The sequence below is a fragment of the Condylostylus longicornis genome, unplaced genomic scaffold, assembly GCF_029603195.1.
Source record: "Condylostylus longicornis isolate FDR11 unplaced genomic scaffold, ASM2960319v2 ptg000044l, whole genome shotgun sequence".
In the NCBI taxonomy this organism is placed as follows: domain Eukaryota; kingdom Metazoa; phylum Arthropoda; class Insecta; order Diptera; family Dolichopodidae; genus Condylostylus; species Condylostylus longicornis.
In genome coordinates this window covers 300,097-314,021 of record NW_026578013.1, presented here as the reverse complement: position 1 = coordinate 314,021, position 13,925 = coordinate 300,097, and the positions used below count along the sequence as shown (strand labels likewise).

The 13,925-nt window shown below is 23.4% G+C and overlaps 1 protein-coding gene across 1 annotated transcript in view; it reads right to left on the bottom strand.

Moving 5' to 3' along the window:
* LOC129610264 (protein giant-lens) overlaps positions 1 to 11,029 on the bottom strand; it is a 57,482-nt gene extending 46,453 nt beyond the window's left edge. Inside the window, exon 1 of the mRNA XM_055522783.1 lies at positions 10,895 to 11,029. Within this exon, the coding sequence (XP_055378758.1) occupies positions 10,895 to 10,963 (69 nt within the window). The 5' untranslated portion in view covers positions 10,964 to 11,029. The remainder of the gene's footprint in view (positions 1 to 10,894) is intronic.
* Between the last annotated feature and the right edge of the window lie 2,896 nt (positions 11,030 to 13,925).

The window sequence follows — 13,925 nt, the reverse complement described above, 5'->3', positions numbered from 1 at the left end:
AATTATAATTTTTTGTAATGAAAAAATTTGATCACAAATTTCCAATCTTAAATTTTTTCAAAACAATTTTGCTCTATATTTTCAAACTCTTATACTGGGAAATTGTATAAATTTTCAATTACCAGATTTTAACAAAATTTTACATTACAGAATTTTAAATCTGCAAAAATAATTACTTTTTAAATAATTTCTGTTATTCCTTTGCTTCGATTAAGCTTTCAAATTACAATTATAATCTTAAATTTTCCCTTAATTCTATGATTTCAGTTTTAATAAAATTTAATTCTAGTACGAAAAGCAATTCTTCATTTATAAAAAAAAAAAGCCAAAACAAGAAAGAAAATTCAACAGAAAAAAAAAGAAAGAATGCGGTGCTTTATAAGTCAATAAAAAAAAAATTAAAACATTTGTTCAATAAGTAAGATGAATTAAAAGGCCAAAAAAAATCTTAAAAGCTAAAAGAAAATCAAAATGAAAAAAAATAAGAACAAATTTTCATTTCAGACCTTTGAACCATATTGACTCATTCATTTAAAATTTTCTGTTTTGTTTTTTTTTCATTTCTGTGCTAAGTACGATTGATACGGTGCACTATACCACAGAGTAGATACAAAAATATATACAAACATACATGGATCATATGTATATGTATAATATTACAAAAGAATTTTTAGGGTTTTTCTTATGGGAGTTAATGGGAATACACTTATAGTACACTACATACATATCTACGTACACTCGAAATCTTTTAAAGGTCGATGAGATTGCATGAAAGAATTTTTGGACTTTTCTTTTTTTTTTCGTTTTGGTTATGCAGAAAAAAAAAAACGTTCAAATCAATTAGTTTTTTTTTTATTGTTTATTCGTTTTGGAGGAAAATGTGAACGAAAGAAATGAATTTAAATCAAAAAATCCAAAAAAAAGAAAAAATACTGAAATTCTTTTTAAGGCCAAATTCCTTTGATAATTTCATTGATTGACATGCGTAGAAAGTTATTTTAATATATAAGTAAGAGTTTTTGTTGCGTTCTCCCAAAAATGTAATCATCTCCTATATAATACTTAATAATGGAAATGATTATGATATTATAATGATGATGATTATGATATTGATTGATGAATGATGAAAATACTGGCTACACATTGTTGATAATGGTGATGTTACCATTTTTGAATTATTTTTTTCTTCTCTTTTTACCGACCGTATTGTGTAAACAATAGGTAGGTTATGTGATGGCAACAAATTTTGCATATCGAGTTTTCGGTGGGAACGTACTTCTCCATAGTAGGGAAGTGTAAATAAACTATTTTTAGCAACCTGTCGGTCTGTCGGTCTGTCGGTCTGTCGGTCTGTCCGTCTGTCGGTCTGTGTGTGCACGCGTGTATCTCAAGTTCGGCTGAACCGATTTTGATGAAATTTTATATGTAAGTTTATTTCCACCATGGGACGGATCGATCAACTTTTGGTATATATCAGGCCTCGGGAACTGCACTTTTTAGCGGGCCTGTTTTACATTTTTGAGCATATTGAAGAACATATTCAACCGATTTACTTGAAATTTCATATATAAGTTTTGATCTATCGGCGATGAAACCTCCTAACTTTTGGAAGAAATCAGGCGTCAGCAACTGGACGTTTACTACGGGCCAAATATACATTTTTGTGTATATAAAGAGAAATAATCAACCGATTTCATTGAAATTTAATATATAAATTCCTCGTATGAAAACTATGAACATATAAATTTTTTGGAAAGATCAGGGCTCGAAAACTGATCTGCGGGCCGATTTTACATTTTTCACCATATCTACGGAACGAATTGATGGAGTTTCTTCAAATTTGATATTTGAGTTCTGGTTGTTACCGAAACTAACTGGCGAGCATTTCAGGGAATTCGGGTAATAAGAGCCAAATTTACATTTTTCTAGGTATGTTAGCTATAAGCTTACTAATGTCCTAAAAATTGGAAATAAGTATTTAACAGACATTTTTATAATATTCTGTAACACTTTCACTTAACTAGACAATACACATTGCGGTCGGTTATGTGCTGACCACATCAGATTTTTTTTGGTTATAGCCGACTATTTTGTATTGTAATTTTCTTTTTGTATAGTTGTTGTCTTGTGTATACACCAAGATTTTTAATGATACCAACTTTAATATACTTATGTATATTTGTACATGCATATTTGTATATATTAATATGATGATGAGATTTAAGATTAAGATGATAATGACAATGATGGTAAATAAAACGAAACAAAAAAAAAAAAAAAGAAAAATAAAAAGAAAAAACAGAAATTCTTTTAGGCACATTCCAAAATGTCAAAATTCCTAGATTTTTGATATTAAAGTATGTATGTATATGTATTTTTTTTCCGTCCAATTTAATAGTTGCGTTTTTACCATTATGAAACAAAAAAAAAAACACAAATATAATTTTAATTACAAAAAATTCATTTGAAGGTTTGAAAAAAATTTGGAATTCTAAAAATTCGGTTTGTATACCTTATAATAGGTAAAAAATTAAAATAATTTTGTATTTTTGTTAAAAAATTCCAAAAATTTCAATGATTTCAAATAACAACACTTTTGTTATACAAACGGACGTCAGAACACCTATAATAATATTTGACTCAGTTCTTATTACTTTTTCAGAAAAATCGCTCAGTTTTAGAATGTTTTTTTTTTCGAAATTACTATTTTATTCGAGAAAATATATTTTAATTATCCACTCGTATATATGTAAATTAAATTTTTAAGGTAGATTTTACGTTTAAATATAAACTAATAATTATTCAAAATTTTAGTTAGAAAGAGAGAATTCATGTTTTCTGAATCAAATAACCTTCATTATTTTCGAATTTTTGTATAGTACCTTGTTCTCCTCTTTACAATCATATACATGAGAGAGAGAGAGAGAGACATCTCTATAAAAACTGGTGTTTAACATGAAATATGCATTACATAATAAATATGTACCTATGTAGTACTTATATGTAGTTCGAATCTTTACTGTTATACACATCAAATATTCGAATAATAAAATATAACATTACCAAGGAATTTTTAAATTAAGCAATTAATTTTAAATCTAATTCTATTGGAATTTTTCCTGCATTAAAGACAAAAAATTAACTTAATATATTCATTAACATTTTAAATATTATGTAAGTATAACACTTATTTTTCCGAACGAACTACCTATGTATATTATGCATCAGAACAAAAATGTGCATGTGTTTACTTAAAAATAAATTCATAATTTTATTAATGATTCTCTTCGAACATTTATTTCTTAATTTATATTATTAATTTTGCATCTATATAATAAGGACTGTATTTGTACTTATTTTAAATTACAAAAAAAAAATTAGTAACATTTTAAAATACAATTTAATAATATTATGTTGAACGCGTAATTTTCCATGTAATTATCAACTTCCCACATTTTCATCATACTTATACTTATACTTTTATACAGTAAGTATGATGAAAATGTGATCTCTATTCATTATTGTTATATTTACCACAGAGAATTACAATTTTTTTATTAATATTATATCACGTGTCATTTTTCGTAATCATACATACAATTTTGTATCGATAAAACATAATGCAAAATGTTGATATACAACACAAACTGTTTACATGAAAATAAATGTGAAAAATATAAGTATGAGAGTAAGTTATACGTTTAATTGTATGAAGTCTAAAATTGCAATAATTTTAAGTAATTTTTTTTTTTTTTGAGTAATTTTAAAAAATAAGAATAGCTACGTAAGATAAATGTAATTTTTTTTTTTTTTCTGATTTTATTTTCAAGTTACTATCCGTATTTTATCGTGCCTTCGTAATAATTAAGTAAGTGCTCATAATGTTGTATCGTATTACAATTTCCTCTTAATTTTTTTTACTTTTCTTCAACCATAGTATTACTTACTTAAAAATTTGTTTTTTCTCACTATATTTAGTTAAGTTTCTTTTACTCTTATTAAGTAATTACATACAGAGATGCAATTATATTTGACTATATTTGATATTAGTTATAGTTATACATATCTGTTATATCTGTGTGGAAAATTGTTGGGTATACGGTTTTCAATTTCTGATTATGACATCCTTTGAGATCAAGTTTTTTTTTTTTCGGTATAAATCCCCTTTTTACCTTTTACATATATAAAGTAATCAATTTTTAATAATTACACTTTGACTTTTTCATACAATGTGGAATCAACATAGTTGTTCATACTTGATATATAAGTATACTTGTATGTTGTAGGTTGTACTTAATATTTTAATTCATTTTTATGTTTAAATTATTTAAAAAATTTTTGTTTTTTCTTTTGGGTATTATGTTATACATTTAAAATACAAACACCTTACACATACTTATTATGGTTATATAGATTTTAAAATGATGAAGAAAGTTTTTGATTTGAAATATAAATGAATAGTGGGTTTTAAGCTTATTCAATCAATTTGTTTCACAACAATTTTACATAATTAACTTGGTAAAGATTTTGTTTTTTTTTTTTAGGTTTTCTTCTTAAAAAATAATATTTAGTTAGGTAACTGTGATCATTTTTAAGTAACTGTAATAATGGTTATGTAAAAATTTATTGTATAAGAGATTATGTTTAATATTAAAGTGTTTAAGTGAGTAATTATGCTTAGGATTTGGGGAGGAAGTGGAAAAATTAAAATAAGAATGAAAGAGTGTAACTAACAACATATGAATATTTTAGAAAATAATTCGATTTTTGTAGTAAACAGAAGATTTGACAATCCTAAGTATTTATATATTAAACTATTCTGAGTAATTAATGATAGTGTATATTTTTCGGATTTTAGAGAACTCGATTAGTTTTGGAGATAACAGCGAATTTTATAGATTATTTAAATTACAGGTTGCATTTTCGGAAGCGTTTAATTTTCAAAAGCAATTATATAGATTATGGAACATAGAATACTGAAAATCGTTCTAATCTAGATCTTTATTTCTAAAATATCCTGTAAGTATTTTACTGAAAAATGTATATAATTCTGTTTCAATAGAAAAAATTTATGCGTATTTACTGTAGCTTCTTATCAATTTCTTTAATACAGCTATTTAATGGGGGTTGGGAAATTCATAACTAATATAATTGAATTCAGAAACAATAAATTAAATTTTGATTCTATAAAAGCAAATTTACATTTAAATCAAGTATTTGATTATAATTTTTGGATATTTAATTTTTTTTTCACATTTTTTGATTAGGAATCGTTTTAAGAAAAATTAATTAGCATTTCTTCATATAAATCTCTATAAATCATTAAAACACCCTCGTAATATTTTATTGATCATAAATTAGGTAGGAGCTAAACAATTTTGACATTAATCCTTTACAAATATTTCTAATTTTTATTCTATTTTCATTGGACTTGCTTTAATATTTTCTATTCTATTGTACAAACTGTGCGTATAACTATATTATACGATATGAGAATAGACGTATACGTGCTGCTGTAAATACACAAATAACTTTGAAAATGCACAATTTTTATCTGACATCTGTCAACATTGTGCCTTTACATGTAGATTCATATTCCTATATATTATTAGTTTGACATGAAAAGTGAAGCAGAAGAGCTTCTATAAGCTACATAAACTATTTCCTATTATATTATTCATTATAAGTACGTACTTATACCGTATTTACATTTTCATTTTATTAAAATCTAACAAAAAAAAATATTATTTTGAATACCTTATAAAGCTTATTGTTATATCTCTGATCATACCATTATTATATTATTATATAAGATAAATTAGATAAGACAACTGGATCGAATTAGAAAAATGATGCGAAGGAGTTTTTTAAGCCATTTTTTTTTACTCATTTTTTCATCTGAACTCATAAATTGTTTTTTATACTATTTTTTATATTTTGATTTTTTTTTCTCATTTTAAATCTTTTGAAAGAATAGTATTGGTAAATATTCGTGTATATATTTTAAAAGAAATTGCATTTTGGATGCATTTTGTTTGCTCAATAAGTAAACAATTTATTAGGTACACAAACCATGTTCTTTAAAAGAGGAAATATTTATATTATGCTCAAGCCTACTCTTGAATATTTTACACGTGTTAGAAGTATAAGAAGTATTATGAATTTGCGTATAATGTGAATTTATACATTATAGAAATAGTTGTATAAGAACTTAATTATATTTAAGTGCCATATGACATTCATAAATTTTTATCATTCAAACGCATGGGCAATTCATATTTTTGGTCACTTTTTACCTTTATTGTGGTTATCGTAACGTTTACTTGTAATCTAAATTATAAGTTTGCAAGACAATATAAGTTCTGACAAATGTTGGATTTGTTAATATTACCCAAGTAATGACATAAAAGTACGCATCAAGCTCTACCAGATTAAATTTAGGAAAAAAAAAAGGATAAACACTATATGTTTGAAACCCTCTAATGGACATTGTTATACGAGTATTCTATAGAAGCATGAAAGATGGCTTTCATTTAATTTGCCCTTAGATTGACCTTGATAACTGCATTGGCTTTAAAAACTTTGTCTTTCAAGGTATTTATGGTATTTCAAAAACATTTTTGACAAAAATCGTAGAACAAAAATTTGTTGTCGAATCATACGCTACGACGTCATTGACGGTATAACGGCCATTAGTTGGAACCACCATCAATTTATTGTTTTCAATTTGGAGAGTAATCAAAGTTACTGAACTGAAATACCGAATTATATGATGGCCCCTAAATAAACTGAAAAAACAAAAAATTCTTATACATACAAGTACTTACAAAAAATATTTTAAGGCTCCAGGGTACAACGAGGTGTTAAAAAACTCCATTTTTTTTGTTCTAGTTTTTTTTTATTCAAAACATAGGCTATGTAAATTTTCAATTTATCATTTTTAATTTTATATATTTTTATTATCATTATTACTGTTATTATTATTATTGCTGTTATGATAATTTTTTACTCCACAGTAAACAAGTTGTAATGCTTAGGAGTAAAATATCCGTACACATTTTATTATTACATATGTAATTACAAAAAAATAAAATATAAAAAAAAAGAAGCATTCATACATTATGTATTTTGCATAATTTCTAGTAAATGAACAAAAATATTGCTGTGTAATAGTAGATTAGAGTAAAAGTGTAATGCATTACAATTTTTATAATGAAGCTAGATAATCAGTGCGGGTTAACAGAAAAATTTTGATAAATCGAGAAAATGTAAAAAAGTTAAAGTTTTCAGGGTTTTAATGTAAAAAATTTCTAACACAAATAAGGTGATTCTATCCACACGTAGATCAAATTTAAATCGAATGTACAGATGACTTTTATAAGAATTCAAATTTAGATTAATTTTTCGAAACAACTTTAAACAGCTATTAATTAACTTCAAAATTAAGATGTTTTAACTAAATTCTGTCAAAATGCAGATTAAACTGTAGAAGAAGAGAATTTGATATAAGATTTACGATTGAAAATATATGTCTTATAAAATTTTTTCAATTGTAACCAGAGAAACATCGGTACATAACATGTTTATCCTATAATAAGAAGGCAGTCTATGTTTTATAGAATTGAGATTAAGAATTGTATAATAATGAAAAAATTTGAAATGTTATATGAAAAAAAAATACAGTCACATAAAATATTAAAATAAAAGGAATCATCAATTTAAGTACTATTTTCTCTGTTACTACATAATTTTTTTGTACCCAATAGTATGGTACTTATTTTTCGCTAGTGTAAACGTATGGTTAGAAAAATATTATGTTCTTTGTGTATATTTTTTTTTCTTACTTAATTTATTCGCAATTATGCATTAAATATTCGTTTTGTGACAGTAAAACAGAAGATCTATATGTGTTTGTATGTTTATGTAATGCGTATTGTTTTTTGTTATTATAAGTATGTATGTATAGTAAGGGTATAAAGTGAGTATATTGAACGTATATTGTAAGATTTTATTTGTTTTGTTTTAATTTTCATTTCATGTTTCTGTGTATAGAATTTTTGACGTGCTCTAAAGTGCAAGCCAAGTGGTAATTATTCATGTTTTTGTCTGTAAACACCCACGTTATCTTTATTTTGTTTTCAGCATTTTAAAACTATTATTCTTGAAAAATGAAAACGTTTTTCTCGTTACTACTTTTTGTTTCGTTTTTTTTTTAACACAGGTAATAACAATATTGTAATAATAATGAGCAGGTGGCTTTAAATTATTATTATTATTTTTTTGGTGTGTGTGTGTGTTTTTGTTCTCGTTTACGTTAATTTGAATGAACTGAATTATAAAGAGGTGGTAATAAAATTAATTTTAATTCATTTTACGTTTAAAAAAAAATTGTTTTTTTTTTCGTCTTATTGTGATTTTTGTTTTTTTTTTTAATAATTTTTTATCAATTATTTTCAATTAAACTATTTAGGTTAGTTACAGTTTTATGATTAAGTAATTTAAGTTAAAAATGTGTTATACATGTGTTTGTACACATTGTAAATTTAAATGTATGAATTTACATTTTTGTATATGATTGAAATGAAGACAGACAAAATAATATTGTTAAAAAGGTTTTCGTTTAATTTAATTGAATGAATAATAAATTTAAATTGATTGCATTCAAAGTAATTATAAATTAATTATGTAATCGTTGGCTGCAGTTGGTGATATAAAATTGTGTTATACTCAATTTGGTATATCAACTTATATTGACGAAATTCGAAGACGATTTTGATGAAAAGTGGATAATTTATTCGGTTAATTTGAATGTGCAAAACCAAGTCCATTTTCTATTCCATAGTGAAGTACCCATATTGCAAAGTTTTCTTTTAAAGTAATTAAATCCAGTTAATTGATAATGAGTCGCACATATAATTTTCATTTGATTCACTTGCAACACATTGCAATTCTAACTAAGATTCGCAGATGCCATTCTAAGTAATAAAATCTCTATAATTTACTCAAGCTTTGTTCTCTTGCTCTTTAAATTGCTATTATTTCTAATAAATTTGAAATGAAAAAGCTGAATCAGTATAATTTTTAATTTATTCCATAAATTTTTCTATAAGTACATACATATATATACATTTGCCTCTTCTTAATTAAATTTTATTGATATTTAATTAAAAGGAAATTATGAGTGCTAGTAAATTAGGCCATAATTTAATTATTATTCTTTATGCTCGCAGCTCTTTTGTAAATCAAAAGTTCATTTTCATATAAATCATAATCTTGTTATAAATTTTTTTAAAAGCGTTCGGTTTCTCAATTATTATAAATTGTTACTTAATATTGTTGGAAAAAAATTATCAATTTCAATAAGTCAATTTGTCAACATGCTTGCATCTTAGAACGTTTATACTTGCATTATGTTAGCTCAACATATAATGTAGATGTTTACTTATTACTTAGATTTAAGCTAATGTTTTCTAAATCATTTTGTATTTGTACATTATTTGTCATAGGAAATATCAAAAAAAAAATAGGACAATTATTTTCAACCTATAATTAAATCAATAAGACAATTTTGATTATAATCTTCTCACACTTATTATCTTTGTCCCATAAATTACTTATATAAGTTCTTAAGGTTGTGTTATAATAATTGCATTTCTAATATAATTAAGTAAATTTAGATTATTGATGTCATTAACTTATCTGATGGGCATTGACATATAGCTACATAAAATTATTTATCAATTTAAATTAAGTTCAAATCTATAAAAGAAAATTCCCATCGTAAGTGAAAAATTTACTATAATATGTTATATAAGTGTGGTGTAAGATAATATATGTATATCAATTGCAAGTTATCTTTCGTAAATTATGTGTAATTTTGATAATTTAATTAGGTTAAAAGTTAACTAGTATGCCCATACGAAATATGCTAATAAGGTATAGAATTAATTTACATTTCGTTTGTAACGAATAAAGAAGATAGCGCTCCTATATAATTATAGGTCTTATATAGGTATTTAAATATCTTATATATATAATTACAGATGTATATGTATAACACTTTTAAATTATATTTGATTTTGAGTCGATTTTATATAGTCATTTATTATGAACTTTGTCAGTATATGGTCTGTTCGTCCGTCCTAGTGATAATTCAAAAGCTAATTAGTTGGTTCAAATTCACCTAGAAAATAATAGAGTACTGTTTAATTTGGAAGGGATCAAGAAAAATAAAGATTTAAGGAATTATTATATGAAAGTTTTGGGAATCGTTCGGTATACAATATTGATCAATAATTAGTTTTCAGTACATTTTTAAGCTTTATTTAGAAATTTTGCTATTATACATAGTTATGGATTTAAATTTCTAGAATATTCTATGTGAATAATGAAAAAATTAATAATTATAGATATCAATTGTTTATATTCCCTTGTTTTTGTTTAAATAATGAACGCAGATATTTTAGCTAAAGCTTTTGCAGATATCCGTAATAATAACTTAAGTATTCGAAAATCAGCTGCCAAATAAGGATTACGGCCAAAAACACTACTCAATCGATTAATGGGTAAGAGGTCAATTAGAAAACAATCAACCAAAATTTGTCCAAATCCATATTTAACACCTGACGTAATCTGTTTCGTTAAATTACAATATAATAAAAGTTAACCATCCTAGTGTCATTTTTCAGTAAATCAAGAATTTAATTGCTGATTAGGAATGACCAGAATTTTTTTTTGGTGATCCAAGAAAACAATTCAAGCGAACGCTTGTTTAAAAATATTTATACAGATTTTTTAAATGTATATAAATTTGATATACTTACAATAAAAAATATTTTAAGTACAGAATAGTTAATATAAAAAAACTGAAATTAAATAAAATATTAATACTTACCCCAACTTGATATAATATACGATGTGGCATTAATAATTCATCATTTAATAATTTTTCTTTAATTAACATTTGTCGACTAGATCTTTTATTATGATGTTCTACTTTAACTTTATTTGATATTAAATTATTATAAATTGTTTTTAATAAATTAATATTAATATAAGTTTTATTATAATTTTTATTTTCATATAAATTATTATTACTACTATAATTACTATTATTATTATTATTGTTATTATCATTAATATTATTATTTATTTTTGTATTATTATTATTATCATTAAAAAGTTGATGTTGTGTTTGTTGTACAACAGCTGCAGCTGATGATATTTCAAATACTTCAAGTGGTAATAAATTTGTACCAAATGAATTATTAATAAAATAAATTAATATTGAAAATATTATTATATTTAATTTATACATTTTTAAATATTTTATATTATTGTTATTATTAAAATAAAATTAATTAAATTTTTTTTTTTAAAGTTTATAATAATATAATATGATAAAATTTGTGTTATACAATTATTTGTATTTTTTTCGCCACTATTTTATTTGGTTTTATTTTAATTAATTCAATTAAATAATTAAAATATAAAATTAATTTATATATTATGTGAATAAACGTATATAAAAATGTATGTACACATTAAAATGTAGCTATAAATTTTATGTTGTATTTTACTGTTATTATATTATATAGTATAACAGAATTTTATTAAAACTTTATGACACTTATATATTATATTTTTCCCCCTCTCTTTTTGTTTTTCAAATTATAGTTATATTAAATAAAAAATCATATGAATGTTAAACTATTATATGTAATATATATAGTGTAATATGTAATACAATATTATTAATGTTATACACTGACTTATTTTAAAGCTAACAACTTTATATTAAAAGAAAAATTTAATTATAAATTTAAACCTTGATTTACTGTTTAAGATTTTGCTCAACACACATGTTCTTGATATTTATATGTACATACACACAATAATACGTATATTATTTATTTGTTAAGTATGAGATATATGAATATTTTTTTTTTCATTTACTTTGTGAACTCGTTAAATTACTACAGCTGTTCAGTTACTGAACTTTTCTTTGATAGATTTTGAAAAAATTTTGTGTTTGTATTCAACAGGTATATATAACTGTCATACAGGTTATGGATGTGTATATATAGTAGTGTAGGTTTAATATAAGTATTATTATATTACCTGTATATATTTTTTCCCTATAAATTAACTTTATTATTAGGTTGACACGTCAAAAATGAGCAAAAAAATTGAATTTTTTGTTTTTGGTTTTTTTTTTATTATAAATAATTGGCTTCACTGTATATTGCTTTAATTTTTATTATTTTTGTTTTAATATTATTTTTTATTGTTATATTTTATTATACATATTATATACCCTCGGACAGGTATATATAAAAGTATTTGTATAAAACAAAAATTATGCGTTCTCTTGCATGTGTACACTCTTTGTACTTAATGTGGCAATACCGTAATGTGAAAATCTTATTTTTGGGCGCGCTTTTTTATCTACAATGTTTATAATTTTTATGTTTTTTTTTAATGCTGTTGTTTCTTTGTTGTTTTGTTTTTTTTTTGTACTCGTTGAATTAGTTGTGATTTGTTGTTTTCTTGTTTTATACACATAAGTGGTGAACTTGTACGAATTCAGTAGGTAATATACTTATATTTTTATTCTTTGTTTAAGATGTTAGTGAGGTGCAAGTAAAATGTGTTTTAATATTTTTTTTTCTTGTTAATTATTAATTTTATTTTTTTTATGTTAAATTTTTTTTATTTGTAATTTAATATTTTAGTAGTCTTTGTTTTAAATTTTTTCTTTTAATTTGATTTTCTTTGTTTAACAGTTTTTTTTTCTAAAGGATATCTACCGGTCTTTAATTTAATATTAAAGAATTTTCTATACTTCTTGTATAGAAATTTAAGTTCTATATGAATAAACAAGGAACATGAAATTTAATAATTTATAAAATATTTATTTAAGTTGTTACATTTATATAAAAAAATTATAAGGCGGTATGTGATATTCCTAATATTATAAAATGTACTACTTTAAGTTTTAGTATATAGTAGAGTTCGTATATAACGGTTTGCCATATGCAGATTCTATTGTATTACATTTATTGTTGTTGAAAGAAGTTGTAAGTTTTAATTGTTAAATATGCAAGGAAGACAAAATTAGAGTTCCGATACAAATTTTAATTTAGTGTTTTAAGTCACTTGAGTACGGAAAATGAATCAAAATTTGGTGTTTATTGATTATAAATACTTAATTAGAGAAATTTGTTTTAGTAATTTTTACGATAACAATCAACTAATACCATATTTCTTTGATTTAAAAAAAAACTTTAACTCCATAAAACGATTACATTTATACTTATTTATAGGTATGTATGGTTCGAATGTTAAAAATTTCTAACAATTCAAAATTTTTTTGGTCGAATTATACAGAAAATTGATAATTTGCAGTTTATAACAAAATAATATCAAAAGACTTAACATTTGAACGTTTTGTTATCTATACTTCCAATGAAAAGAAACCCTGTAAGATGAAAAACCTAATAACGCATGTAATACTGAAAGAAATCAGCACATTCACGGTTTTCTTTTACCTAATCAATATGGTTTTTGTCTAAGATGAAATAAAAAAATTTTCATATTTAACTAGAAAATGACATTTCTTGAGTTGCAAGAGTTTTAGTGAAAACGGATCTATTCTAATATTTGTTTATAAATTAATAAATGTTATTATTTAAGCAAATACGCCTGTAAAGAGCCGCAATATCTCAACAAGAAATTACGAAAAAACTCGAAAATTTACACAAACTAGAATCAAAGAATATCTATTAATTTGTTTTCATCTAAGTACTTATAAGATAATAAAAACTTTATAATTATTTAACATGTTCATAATTATCTATATAAATTAACATGTTAATATTATAATTATAAGAATATTTATTTACTATTTGATTATTTAATTTCCA